General features: G+C 35.9%; 1 protein-coding gene across 1 annotated transcript; it reads right to left on the minus strand.

Moving 5' to 3' along the window:
• Positions 1-3,876: 3,876 nt before the first annotated feature.
• Positions 3,877-7,124, minus strand: LOC122015850 (probable sugar phosphate/phosphate translocator At3g11320). Its single transcript, XM_042572917.1, has 4 exons — positions 6,406-7,124; positions 5,601-5,704; positions 5,294-5,522; positions 3,877-4,349 (listed from the first exon to the last, which is right to left on the minus strand). The coding sequence occupies exons 1-4, from the start codon at positions 6,883-6,885 to the stop codon at positions 4,197-4,199; spliced, it is 966 nt and encodes a 321-aa protein (XP_042428851.1). The 5' UTR covers positions 6,886-7,124; the 3' UTR covers positions 3,877-4,196.
• Positions 7,125-14,049: the final 6,925 nt, after the last annotated feature.

Raw genomic sequence — 14,049 nt, forward strand, 5'->3', positions numbered from 1 at the left:
TGCACGACTGAGAGAGTTTTGTGGGAAAACACTGGTGGACGGAGGTTCGTTCTCTGCTCTTCCTCTCACTTTCTCTTTCTCTTTCTCTTATCTTCCGCTCTACTTTTTGCTCAAGATCCAACCTCCTTATATATGAACTCTCACCTTATCTGCAATAATAAATGATCAAATTATGATCATTTAATGCTGGGTTTAATGTCGTCATTAATGGATTTAATGTCTTCATTAATGTCAAGACATTACGAAATTATTATTAATGAGTTTAATGTCGCTATTAATCCTGAAACATTATGAAATCATCATTAATGAGTTTAATGTCGCCTAATATGGGACTAAACTCATGTACAAGATAGTCGCTTCGTCTCCACCTCTTTATTCCATTCACATTTCCAACATATTTATCATTCTATTGTGTAAAAACTAGCAACTAACATCTACAATTATAGAAGCTAACATCTAGTTTCTACAATGTGTAGAAACAAGCAACTAGCTTCCAGATGTTGTAGAATCTAGTTGATAGTTTATACAACAGTGACTCTATATTATTTTGATTTTATTTATTTGAGTGATAATTTGATTAAAATAATATTTTAAAGAGTAAAATAAACTATTAGGACTCCATGCCATTTATTACGTTTTAAATAAATATTGTTGGATTATGATCGATTATGTAGAAGCTAACATTTAGGGGGTATTTAGTTGATGGATTTGGGAATGAGGAAATGGAATGATAGTAAAAGATAGTGTTTGGATTGTGAGTTTGGGAATGACATTTTAGGAATGATTACTAGATTTATGAGAATCAACAAAATCCATATAACTTGATGAGTTTCATTTTCATTTTTATTCTCATTCCACCCTATTATCAAATGCATACTCATAGTCATTCCCATCATTTAATCAAACACCCTCTTAACTTTTATAATGTATAATAGTTAGCTCCTAACTTCATAACATGTAGAAGCTAGTGGCTAATTTTTATAATGATGATTTTATATTATTTTAATTTTATTTTTCTAAATGAACCTAATTAAAATAATATTTTAACAAGTAAATTAAACAATAAGAATTTCATCGCTCATTATATTTCAAATAAATATAATTCAATCATATAGAAGCTAGCATGTAACTTCTAGGATGTATAGTAATTACATGTTAACTTCTATATATTTATGGTAGAAGATAATCGATAGATTTTACGATAATGCTGTATCTAAAAATATTTCTGAGATAAAATCATGATACTGACTCATTTGCCCTTTTTTTTTCAAGGACGCTAATATGATATTTCCGTTAATAATTGCCCATTTTAATTTATGAAAAAATATAAAAAAATCACGTAGTAAATAAGGTTAAAGATAATTGTTTATTTTTTCCATGTAGTCAAACTATAATTAATTTCCAGTTAGTTTTAAAAACATAGCCTTATATCAATAAGCTAATTTAACTGGATTACCATCATAATCAATACAAATTCTCTTTGTGACGCTGCGACAGCAGGGTGACTGAGGCGGCAAGTACACCTACTCCGTCGACACTCTGTCTCCCTACGGAAGTACCACTCCGCTCAGTTGCAGTCCGCCGCCGGCGAAACAACAACAGCGGCAGCCTCACCAGTCATCGACAACTTTCCATTCGAGCATTTTGCTCGCGTGACATTTTCGCCTTTTGCTGCAAATTTGCTCGCGTGACATTTCTCTTTGCGTAATCCGAGGACAGATTTTTCTATAATTTCGACCGTGACATTGGGCCAGTCGAGAAGCCGGCTCTACCTCTTCCTCCAAGTTGCATATCACTGTGGCAAGCAGCCAGGCGAATTCAGAAAAAAGGAACGGCCAGGATCGATCGGGACCACGGTCCATGGGCTGGTGTTGGTGATTAAGGGCATCCACATTGCTCCCGTTAATAGGGTATTATAATACCCTCTTATATTAAAAAATTAGATCCGTTAATATAATGGCCCATCTAATGCTGACCTCACGGAGACGATGTCATATGTCCATAATTTGTACTACGTCTTGAGGGCATATCCTCTTATATTAGAGCCCAAATTTTTTGGATCACTTTTTACGGTTCAGAAGATGATCCCTAAGTATCCATTGGTAAAATACATAATCCTCACTTATAAAATAGGTAGGGACCATTCATTCCCACCAATGAATACTTAGAGACCATTCTCTGGACCGCAAAAAGCAGTCCAGAGGATCTGCCCTCCTATATTGAAGGAGGACAAATCCTCTGGACCGTTTTTTACGATCTAGAAGATGATTCCTTAATATGGATGGGTGAAATGAATGGTCCCCATTCATAAAATAGATAGGGACCATTCATCCCCACCAATTCACATCAAGGGACCATCCTCTGGACCGCAAAAAGCGGTCCAGAGGATCCGGGCTGATATTGAAGATGGTGTGAATGGGTTAGCTCTAGCCCACCTCATGAGTGTATTATTTTTTTTAAAAATTTTAATTATTTAAAAAATTATAAATTTTAAAATTAAAAATTGAATAAAATAGGTAAATAAAAAAATATGGGTATATTTTTTAATAATAATATTATTTATTTTTTAAACAGTAAGAATCTAATTTTTTTACTTTTATTTTATTTAATAAATATAAGTGAAAAAATTTAATATATTTTTTAAAAATAATAAAATTATTTTTCTAAAAGTAAGATTAATAATAATAATAATAATAATAATAATTTTAATATTTTAAAATATATCCATTTTAATATAATATAATTTAAAATTGATTATGAATTAATATTAAAAGAAGTGTAAGTAAACGATATATATACTTATACTGAGTGAGTATGTGGATGTGTTAGTGAAAATGGACGGCGGCTGACGCGTCGCTGGCCGCGTAGAAATCTTCTAGTTGTGAGTAATCTGTCTGTCCCTTATCGTTTTTTCTTCTCGTTCTGCATCTTCATCTATTTATTGTGTTATCCAGGAAGGGTGAGGATCGAGTTCATGCGTGAAGATTTGGCTCCTATAACTATTTCAGAGGTTGCTATGGGTCCCAATGATCTTCCCTTAGGAGGAGTTCAGTCGCAAGGGAAGGTGATAATGAGACTATCACCGCCGGAGCAATGCCACAAGAGCCCCCGGTGCGAGTCCGCCAACACCAAATTCTGCTACTACAACAGCTTCAGCCTCTCCCAGCCCAGGTACTTCTGCAAGGTCTGCAGGAGGTACTGGACCAAGGAGGCTCCCTCAGGATTCAGGAACGTCCCTGTGGGAGGTGGCTGCAGAAAGATCAAGAAACACCCACCTCTTCTCTTCTTCTTCTTCTTCTTCTTCTTCTTCTTCTTCCAACAAGAGACCACCACGAGATCAATCAAACAAAACTAAGTCACCGGTGTCTGCTACTTACGATCACAATGAACTCTCCTTGGCTTTTGCAGATTTCCAGGAAGAAATCCAGTTAATGGTTTCGCCCTTCCCAGATTTCAATGAAGAAACTACAAGAACGATTCTGAAAGGTACTAGTTATCCGGTGAACGGCAGCCGTGTCTCTGGCAAGTGCAGCTGGGAGGAGGCTGAGATGCCGATGCAGCTCCAATGGCAGATTGACGGTGAGGATCTGACGTTAGAGAGTGTCGGTATCAATGCTGGGATGAGTTTGGTTCCGTAGCTTGGCTTATCTGAAGAATGAACTGGTATAAACAGGTAGCTAGGCAGTACTAAACACTGTTTCCGACCTCTTGAAACTCTAGTTCCCTTATATTTTTGTTTGCTGAATCGTAAATTTCGATATTGCAGGTAGGACACGAATGAATTAACTTCATTATGAAAGGCAAAATAGTCCACGTTGGAAGTGACATGAAAAATTAATGCTGGGGTATTCAATATGATCGACATTGGAGAACAAATTTAGTTTACATCGATGGTACGATCGCATTGGAATTTATAATAGACTGAGGAATACTCTTACAAAGAATTTAGACTGTATAATTGTTCGTGTATGACAAGATAATGAAGGCCCAGATGCTTACCGACTCAATGTAAAGTGTAAACGGTGCATCTGACAAACAAATTCTCTTCCTCTGAGCACACTATTTGGCTAACTAATGGTACAGAGAGACTTCAATTATATTAATTCCCTAAGTTGATAGGGCGTTTTATGAGGCCATTGGTACCCAGTACGTAATGGGGCATAAGTACTGGTGACTTAGGCTAGTAGCTTCTGGGATTAACTTCCCTTGTTACGCTTCTTCGACTCGCTGTAGAGAATTACACCAATTACAGTCAACGAATAACCAGCCATTCCTGTAACAGAGACTGGGTTCCTGAATATTAAGATTGAGATGACCACAGCGACAGCTCCCTTTGCGTTTCCGAGAACCTTTACAGAAAAAAAAAACAACATTATTATGCAACTCTGAAACCTGTTGAAATTATAGTTGTGACGATGCATCACGGTTATTCAATCTATGCTGATTACGTTTCAGCCTAATCAGACAAATACACTAATATAATTTGTGGTGGTTGTAACAAAACTAAATGCATCATTAAGACAAATACAATATAATCACTCTTATTGCCTCGCAATACATTGGATTTCTGTGACATTGATACTACCTCAAAACTTGTCTCCTATCTCAGTTAAATGTGTATTGTTATATTTCAGGTGATTACTCAATTCTTTAGCTTGCAGGTTTGGCTCATTAGCTCAGAATCAATTATAACTAATAAAATAATCAATCTGAATTTTTGAAGTCTCCAAAGAAATAGCTTAAACATTAAATATTATCTTGCTTTAGTTGGTAAACCAATAAAAATTGCCACATTAATTTCTCTTGACTGATCCAATTGGTAGGTAGTCGAATTAATTTGCTTTGATTTCTTATATTGGTACCATTCTAACAAAAAAAAAATGTAAACAATAACAGAAAAAGCATCATATATAAGATTTACTAAAGTGGCAACTATAAAAATTGATTGAAAAGTCACCCGTCTCAAAATTTGAGATGATTTACATATATCATCATCAATATCATAACGCCAAAGTTGTCCCAAATATTTGGAGTCCGTTACATAAATTGTCTCCACTTTGAGATTATACAAGGCTATATCCCTATAACATACTAATTTGTTGAAACCGATCAAATCATCTTTAATTGCATTGACTAACTTTAGTCTCCCCTATACTCCATAGGCCCTTACACATTCCACTCTAATCAAACTAAATTTTCTAGCTATACAATACATTATATGAATAAATAATTTAATTTTCATGAGCTAAGAGTATGAAATATAGTAGCACCAAAATACTCAAACAAAGTGTACCTGAAGGGTCAAAGCACTTGTATGTTTGGTGACCAAGAAATTGGTCAAGTTCACAAAGTAGGCCAAAGAAGAGTTGAACAAGAGATACCATATAATCTTGAAGTCTTGTCTAGCAAGTGCCAATGTTATACCAATCACATTTTCCTCCATTATAATTGTTGCAGGAAGTAGAAAAACAACAGCTATTGGAGCCATATATAGAAGAAGATTCATAGAGTTTAACTTCTCCCTGAACAAGTGAAGAAGCAAATGGTTAAGGACATATCCCTTTTTTTTGTTCTAAATTTCAAGGGAATTGATCACTCACCCTTCAGAGGACATCAAAATTCCCTGCAATACCGACTTAAGTGCTCTAGCAGCAGTAGCTCCAATACACATAATAAAACCAAACAAATGAAAGCTTGGCTCCCCCTACAACGTTGAAAATATAAGTGCCAGCATTGACATCCACTCACATGTTTAAGATCACTGTTGCGCCTAAAAGTCCTATTAGAATACAGAATAAAATTCAAAACGTAACAAAGCACCTTTCAATCACAGAGACAGTCAACTTTGAACAGCCAAACGTAGGCAACCAAATAATACATGGTCATGCAACGACAAATAGTAGGTCCAGAACAAACAATTCTAACAATATGTGCAAGTTTACTAGTCAACCATGTGAGAAATAGTCAGATGACAACATTGTACCAACTATTTTATCAGAGGAAGCCAAATCAAGGACTAAAAGAAGAGAATATGAACTAAAAGGCAAAGAAACGATCAACCATGAACCATTAGCTTATCAAGAGCCTATAGGCCATTCTAAATTGAAACTGAATCACTCTGACAAGGAGGTGACCCATGCATCAAATTCAAAATCTAAATTATAACAGAGACACATGCCAGATTTGTGCATAATTGATATGAGCAATGATTTGTAAGATCTTAAGCATCTGCTAGCAGATATGTTATCTATAAAAAAAGCACGAATAAATAATACCTGGAGGCTGTGGGCATCTCTCAGATGAATTACAATTATCATCATGTATATGCAAAATATCTTGTGTGCATCTTTATGCGTATAGATTTGCTAAAAAATTGAACTGATAGCAAGGAAGCAAAAAAATCACCCCGCTTGCGATAATGACACCAGTAACCACGGGCACGAGGGTAATGTAGGTTAACCACGACTCCCGCCGGAGGGTCATAAGGTAAGCGAAGATGGCGGTGAAGAAAGGCGTGGTGGCGCCGACGGCCTGGTTGAACGAGACGGGAAGGTACCGGAGCGACACGTTCCCGCTGACCACCGAGCCGCAGAAGACAAGGCTGAGGGCGGCGATCTTGAGGAACTGGACGCGCGACCGTATGGTCTGCATCGGCACGATCTTGAGCCACGCGATGGCGACGTAACTGAGGAGGGAGCAGGCCGTCATATGGCACATGGTGAGGAAGATCGGGTACTTGAAGCCATAGTTGCTGAGCAGGTACTTGTTGAGGAGGAGCACTCCGATGTTGGAGGAGTACCACGCGGTGACGAGCCCGACGGTGAAGAACCGTCCGTTCGCCAGCGCCGGCGACATCGCCGCCGCCGCCGCCGCCTTACCGCTCATCGCCTCCGGATCTACGCGGGGATGCGCAGATCGAGGGAGCGGGGACCGAAGTTCTCCGATCGGATCGCTCGCCGCTCGATCCCAGCCTATGAGATCGGTTCCTGGAGCGAGAAAACCCGGCGATCTGTTCGGATCTGGGACGGAGAAGGATGGAAAAAAAAAAAAAAGTGAAGGAATGGATATCGGAGAATAGAGAAGAACACAAGGCGGAGAGGGGAATGCCTTGTAGCTCCCGATTTTAGCTCCCAATTTTATTACAGAAGGGGAAGGGTCAAAAGACAAAAGGACTACTTCTTTACCAACTTTACAAATTAAACCTAAAAAATTGTTGTTATTAACACTGCAACTCTATTGCTCATCGAAAAAAATATTGAATTAAATAATATTAAATTTGGAAGGATATTTGATCCTAGAAAAATTTTCCATCCGTCCTCACATAAATCAAACTCTGGACAACTCTATTGCTCATCGAGCCAACTAATGAAATAATAGTGAAGAATTTTATTGCCTGAATAGAGTAGCATGGTAAACCCAGTGGGTCGACTCTCAGTCACCCTTCCTGTCCAGTTTAATCATGATTTATTTTCTCTGAATATCTGTGAGGTCGGACTCAGGAGACCGTTAAGGTGACGATTCCACTTTTTACAATGGTAAACCCAGTGGAGCTCATTCTCATGGAGTTGAAGATTCAAATTTTAGACATTTTCGAATGCCTACTGAATTCGAACTATTGAAGTTGGATCCCTCCGTGACCATCTGTATTTTCTAAATGTATTCACCGTCAAAATTAGTAAGAAATGAATAATAGATTAAAAAATTAAAAGAATTTTATCATACTTACTCTTAATTGCCACCTCGACAATTTAACAACAATTAGTGCGTTACATGTGATATTAGATTAATTAAATAGATTATATTTATTCCAATTATAAATTAATATAAATCCTTGTGAAACAAATCATTGACTGATTCATGTGCGAATTAGGAAGAAGCTCCGTTGGAAAGTGGACTTCTATTTTATTCAAGCCGACGTCTCACTGACTTCTTCCCTAACGCGTTGCATATATATATATATATATATAATCTTAATTTTGTAAAATAAAAACCATAAATCATTTTATTGAACAAGTGATAATTCAATAACAATTTAGATTTAGAATAGTTTGACGATTTAAAAAAAACTTGGAGAGCCTTTGGTTTTTTTTTGTGGCTTAAGTCAAGTGGCTACCTAACAACTTGGCGTGTGTTGTCAATCACAGTTCACACGTTGTAGTCGTTTAAGTGCAACAAAGTAGGCTGCTTCCACGAAGGCAAGTGGAGAAGAGTCTTTAACTTGACAACTACACTCGTCATCGAGCAAGCTGGCAAATTTGTTTTCAATGCCGCCGGGCTATATTCTATTTATTATTTATTTTTGAGTTTTTCATGTGCCTTGGCGATCCCACTAATTTTGAAGGGACGACCCGACTTTTCACCAGGCAAATCCGTCAATGCGTGGCTCCTTGCTTAGGTTCTAAATTTTTTTAGAATCTTTTATATTTATTTTTTAATTGACATGTATTAATTAAGATTATATGTAATAATAAAATATTTTATATTCAAATTCGGACCGATCAAATTAAAATTTATCCAATTTTTTATTCAAGAAAAATATACTATAATGTACCGTAATTAAGATTTAAATTACAAGGACTTAGTAACCCGCTAAGCACTTTGCTACTATCCCATTGCCGGGTTGCTATTTTCTATTTATCAATGAATAAATGGGTTTAATTGAGATAATTCTATCTATTTTGTTTTTATAAATGGTACATGTAATTTTTGAAGTGACTAAAAATACTTTGATATTTATCAAAAAAAAAAAATATACTCAATTATATACTCTTTCCGTTTTACCCTTTCTAACAAATTAACTTTTTCTTTTCCTCTTTTCTTTACTTATTTTTTTTCTCTTCTCTTATTTCTCTTCCGTACATGTAACTTTTTATATATATATATATATATATATATATATATATATATATATATATATATATATATATATATATATATATATATATAACATGGCCTAATATGTAAATTATATCAGACCCACAATGTTTAAGATTTAATTGATTTTTTTGTTAATATTTTAACACTTTCAGAGAAACTGAAATAAGTAATAGAAAGGCACTGTCAGATTCTGTGCAACCTCAAAAATTCACAGGACCTAAAATAATTACAATATGAGGTCTCTAAGTCCATTAGTGAATTTTGATCAAAACTCACTAATGGACCTAGAGATCTCATATTACAACCATTTCTGGTCCGTTGGATTTCTAAGGTTCAGGATACTCTGGGGAGTTAGAGGGGGAGGATGATTAGCTCCACTTGCTACTTAATGATGATTTACAGCGGATAATCGAAGCAAAGACTCCACAATGCTAACACCCTTGATTTTTCTTGGTATCTGCCTCCTTGAGGTGATTAATCCAAGGTTCCACTATCCTCACTATCTCATACACTATTATTTCACTCATTCTCGGAAATAATCTGGAGACGGAGAAGCTTCTTACACTTGTTCTCACAAGAACACACAAATACAACAAGAAATGAAAGTAAATACAATGAATACACAACGTTACTTGAATCTTTCTTTTTGCGCTTTCTTGTTGCTTAGAATTGCCTCTTGTAGACTCGAAAATGCAACAGCACTTCGTCTTGAATCTTCCAAGAACCGACAAAGAGTGTAAAGAAGAACAACTTATGTTTGAATCTTTACAAATGCCTTTATACCTTCCGATCTAGGGTTCCCAATCAATTAGCCTTACCCCCAATTAATTGTCACGTCAGATCCGAACGCATCTAGCCGTCCAAACTTCGCAATGGTTCTTTTTTCCTTTCTCCCAATCGATCACCTGATGGATATATTACGTGCTTTTGGATTAATCACCCAATCTATCTAGATCGCCTCTGTACTCTCACAAAAGAAGCTACTGTGCTTTGCGAAAAACTCCTCTTGATAGATCAACTAATTGATCAAGAAGCTCCTATTTATCATGATTTTCTCCTCCCAATCGATCAAATGATCAATTGGCACAACCCAATCCATCACTGATCGATTGGGAACCCCTTCTGCTTCCTCGCGACAATCTCCTAATTGATAATCGATTACTCGATTGATTCACCGCACCTCTTTGCGATGGCACTTCCAATTGATCCATTGATGATCAATTGATCGATTGACACTTGTGCCAATCAATTACTCAATCAGTTACTCTAACCTTAACTCACTCAATTGAGTCTAGGGTTCTCTTGCCTAACTTCTGATCAACTATGACCTATTAGGACTTCTCCATTAAGTGTCTGGTCAATTCTTTGACCCACTTGAACTTTTCTCCTTGAGCCAAGTGTCTGGTCCTCCATGACCCACTTGGACTTCCAAACACCAGGTGTCTAGTCAACTTTTGACCCACCTAGATTTTCCAATGTATGACTTCACTCATCAAGACTTTGTCTACCAGACTTTACTCACTAGGGTTTCCTTACTACCTAGCTTTACTCATTAAGATTTTTCAATTGTCTGGCTTCAACTGCCTTCACTCACCATGGCTTTCCTCACTGTTCGACTTCGCTCGCTGAGACTTTTCACACCAAGTGTCTAATCAACATTGACTCACTTAATTTTTCTTCTTTTGTCAACCATCCCATTGGTCTTGCCCTTGCCAACATGGGATCCTACTTGACCCATTTGGATTTTCCTTTGTCTTACCTTCGGTTACAACTTTACCAGTCAAGTCAAGTTCTGGTCCTCCTTGACCTTTCTCACATATTGTCCAACAATATGTTGTCCATAATATATTGTTCAAATATCGAAATTCAAGCTCAACTCCACTCGAGCTTAGTCAAATTAGTCAACTTTGATCCGACAACAATTGTACCAATAATCTCTCCCTTTTTGATGTTTGATAATATGTTTAAGTTATACTAACCTATATTAGCCCAACTTCAACTTCATCCCATGCTTGAGGCGTAAATGTAGATTTCTAACTTAAACCTACATTTTCTTACCCTTTGACACATATCAAAAACTCTTCTCTTTAAGGGTCAATTTTTTCAAAGGAATACAATGAAAGTCACATACCTTTCATTATATCCCGTGTTCACCCTTGAGCATATATCACATGCTCACCCTAGAGCATCCATACATCTACAATGAGGATTTCTATTTTTCCATTATTTTCAATGCTCATCCTTGAGTACTCATAACAATAAAGGTTCCTAACCTTCCATTGTTTCCTTATCTAAAAAAAAAATTAAAATCATGTCTTTTAAGGAGCAACTCACCTTCAAAACATATTCCAAGCTTCTATCATTGCACCAACAATGACTTGAAATTCCTAAACCTTTAAGAAACCCAAAATTTAAAGTTTTGAGGTTCAAAATTTAACTTTAAAACTAAACCTCCTTCTAAATTTCAAATTGTCTTTTTTAATCATTCCTTTCTTGTTATCATCAAGACATCTGCCCTTGAACACTTATAAATGCATTTGATAGGGTTAGAGATGGTTAGCACAACTAAACTAGATTTAATGATTTAATGGTTAAATCATGTCTTTTAAGGAGAAACTCACCTTCAAAATATATTCCAAGCTTCTATCATTATACCAACAATGACTTAAAATTCCTAAACCTTTAAGAAATCCAAAATTTAAAGTTTTGAGGTTCAAAATTTAACTTTAAAACTAAACCTCCTTCTAAACTTCAAGTTATCTTCTTTAACCATTCCTTTCTTGTTACCATCAAGACATCTGCCCTTGAACACTTATAAATGCATTTGATAGGGTTAGGGATGGTTAACACAACTAAACTAGATTTAATGGATTGAAATCAGACCATTTAAGCCAAACTCAAACTTCATAATCGATTGGTTTCAGCTATCAATCGATTCGGGCATCTCTTAATCGATTGAAGTTGGATTTCAATCGATTACAACCTTTCAATTGATCGACTAATCGATTCTGCGAGCCTCTATGCTCGCGGAAATAACCTTAATCAATTAACTGATCAATTAAGGTCTGGACTAATTGATCACTTGATCGATTCCGCGAGCCTCTGTGCTAATGGAAAATGCCCTATAATTGATTCACCAATCGATTTATGCTTGGGTAAATCGATTGGCGTTACTAAATTTTTCTGATTTTGATTTTGAATCGAAATTCATAAATTTCTAAATAATTCTATGATTTTTCAAAAATCATAGAATTTTTACATAGACATTATTTATGGTATATACTTTTAGGGGAAAATAATTTTCTATGAAAATAACCCTTATTTTCTAAGATTGACACAAACTTGAAAATCATTGAAAAACTCCAATGCTTCACTATACTTTGTGTCCAACTAATACTCCTACCAAAAGATAGACTTCACCAGAGTTTTCCAAAGTGATTTTGAAATGTTTTTTAGAACATAATTTCTAATCAGGTTCCTTGGGCTAAATACAAATGGCTTGTATACTAGCTTTCCTAATGATTGGACCTCTCATAATCTATTATTAAGATGAAACTTAAACTCAAAAAGATGCATTAAATTAACACCTTAAGTTTTGTTCATCATTCTAACATTTCACTTGTATCAATGTCTCAAAAATACAAACAAACCAAATCTATGGTTCTTATGAGATGTATAATGGGGTTTCCCTAAAACTAATGGATCATGCATATCTATCTAGACATTTAAACTTTGATCATCCAACCTAGGATGTCAATTGATATCATTGCCCTTAATTACAAGGAATTTAAAATAATATATGAAAATGATTATGACATACATTAAATATTTTTTTTCAAAAGAAAAACTATCATGAATAATGATGTATTATGATATAATATATGATATTTTTCATAAACATATATGAATACTAAATATGATGTCATGGCATATGATGAGCGCACAATCATGATAATTTTAGCATAAAGGAAATACTTAGACTATCTATCTAAGTATCAATAACTAATTGTTAAATTTAAAAATAATCCTTAGTCTCTCTATCTCCCAATGAAATTGCTAAAATCCCAACTTGATATTTTTCTGACTTCTAACCTAATTGTGTCAATTTAATTAAGTCAAGTTCTTCAAATTTTGATACATTTTACTCTTCCAAATAGTGAATATAACTCCTTCATTTTCAAGGTGTAGCAATACCTTGAAAATGTTTTAAAATGTCAACTTCACCAAAGTTGGGTTTGTTGGAGCGATACGCACGTGAGAGGGGGGGGGGGAGTGAATCACATGATTTTCAAAAACTTATTTTATCATTTTTAAAATCGAGAGTGCGAACGCAGCGGAAAGTAAATAAGAAATTGAAAACAAAAACCATAAGAAAACACAGTTGGTTTACTTGGTTCGGAGCTTTTGGTGACTCTTACTCTAAGACCCAGGTCCCACAGACCTACCGATGGATAATCCACTAAAAATCTCTTTCAATACCTCTGGAAGATGGAATCGAGTACAAAAAGGATTAGAACAAGTGCAACACACTGTACTTGTCCTTTTGCAGAAATTAATTACACAAACAAAATTCGTTACCGACACTTAAGGATCGAAATGAGAGCTCTCATGTGTCATTGTCGGTTTATCGACCACGATCAGAAGTCCTCGAAACAGTCATCAGGTACAGTAACTTTGCAGCAGAGTCGTAGCAGAAGCCTGGAACAGTCGGAAGCTCAAATTGATGCGCAGTAGCTCGTATCTCAGTTGTTTTTCAAAGCCTTCTCGAGATTGTCTTATATAAGGCATGGAAGGCGCCTCCATAGCTGTTAAAGGCGCATTAAACTTGGAAAATTCGATCCCAACCAGCCTGACACTTATCCGCGACGAAGTCAAAATTCCATCCTGTGGAAGGCGCCTTCCATAGCCATGCAAGGCGCTTTCTATGAACAGTACGAAGGCGCCTTCACTGCTTGAAGACACCTTCGGACACTGTTCATCCGAAGGCAAATTTACTCCTTTTGTCCTGCAAAACAATGTTAGTCCAAATAACCTGCAAAATAAGTATTAAGACAATAATAATAATAAGTAGCAATTAGTTTCTGTCCTCCCAGGACCAGAAACTAGTCAAAGTCTCAAATTAGGTATCCAAAATGACGCATATTGTCCCCTCAACCAGGACACGTCCTCACA

Source organism: Zingiber officinale, chromosome 1A (assembly GCF_018446385.1).
Source record: "Zingiber officinale cultivar Zhangliang chromosome 1A, Zo_v1.1, whole genome shotgun sequence".
NCBI lineage: Eukaryota > Viridiplantae > Streptophyta > Magnoliopsida > Zingiberales > Zingiberaceae > Zingiber > Zingiber officinale.

Excerpts from the sequence above, each read along its gene's own strand:
- LOC122015850 (XM_042572917.1), bottom strand. The coding sequence starts at position 6,885 with ATGAGCGGTAAGGCGGCGGCGGCGGCGGCGATGTCGCCGGCGCTGGCG. Across the intron at positions 5,705-6,405 it reads GTGTCATTATCGCAAGCGGG|GGGGAGCCAAGCTTTCATTT; the intron begins GTGATTTTTTTG and ends TCAACGTTGTAG. Across the intron at positions 4,350-5,293 it reads CAAGTGCTTTGACCCTTCAG|GTTCTCGGAAACGCAAAGGG; the intron begins GTACACTTTGTT and ends TTTTCTGTAAAG.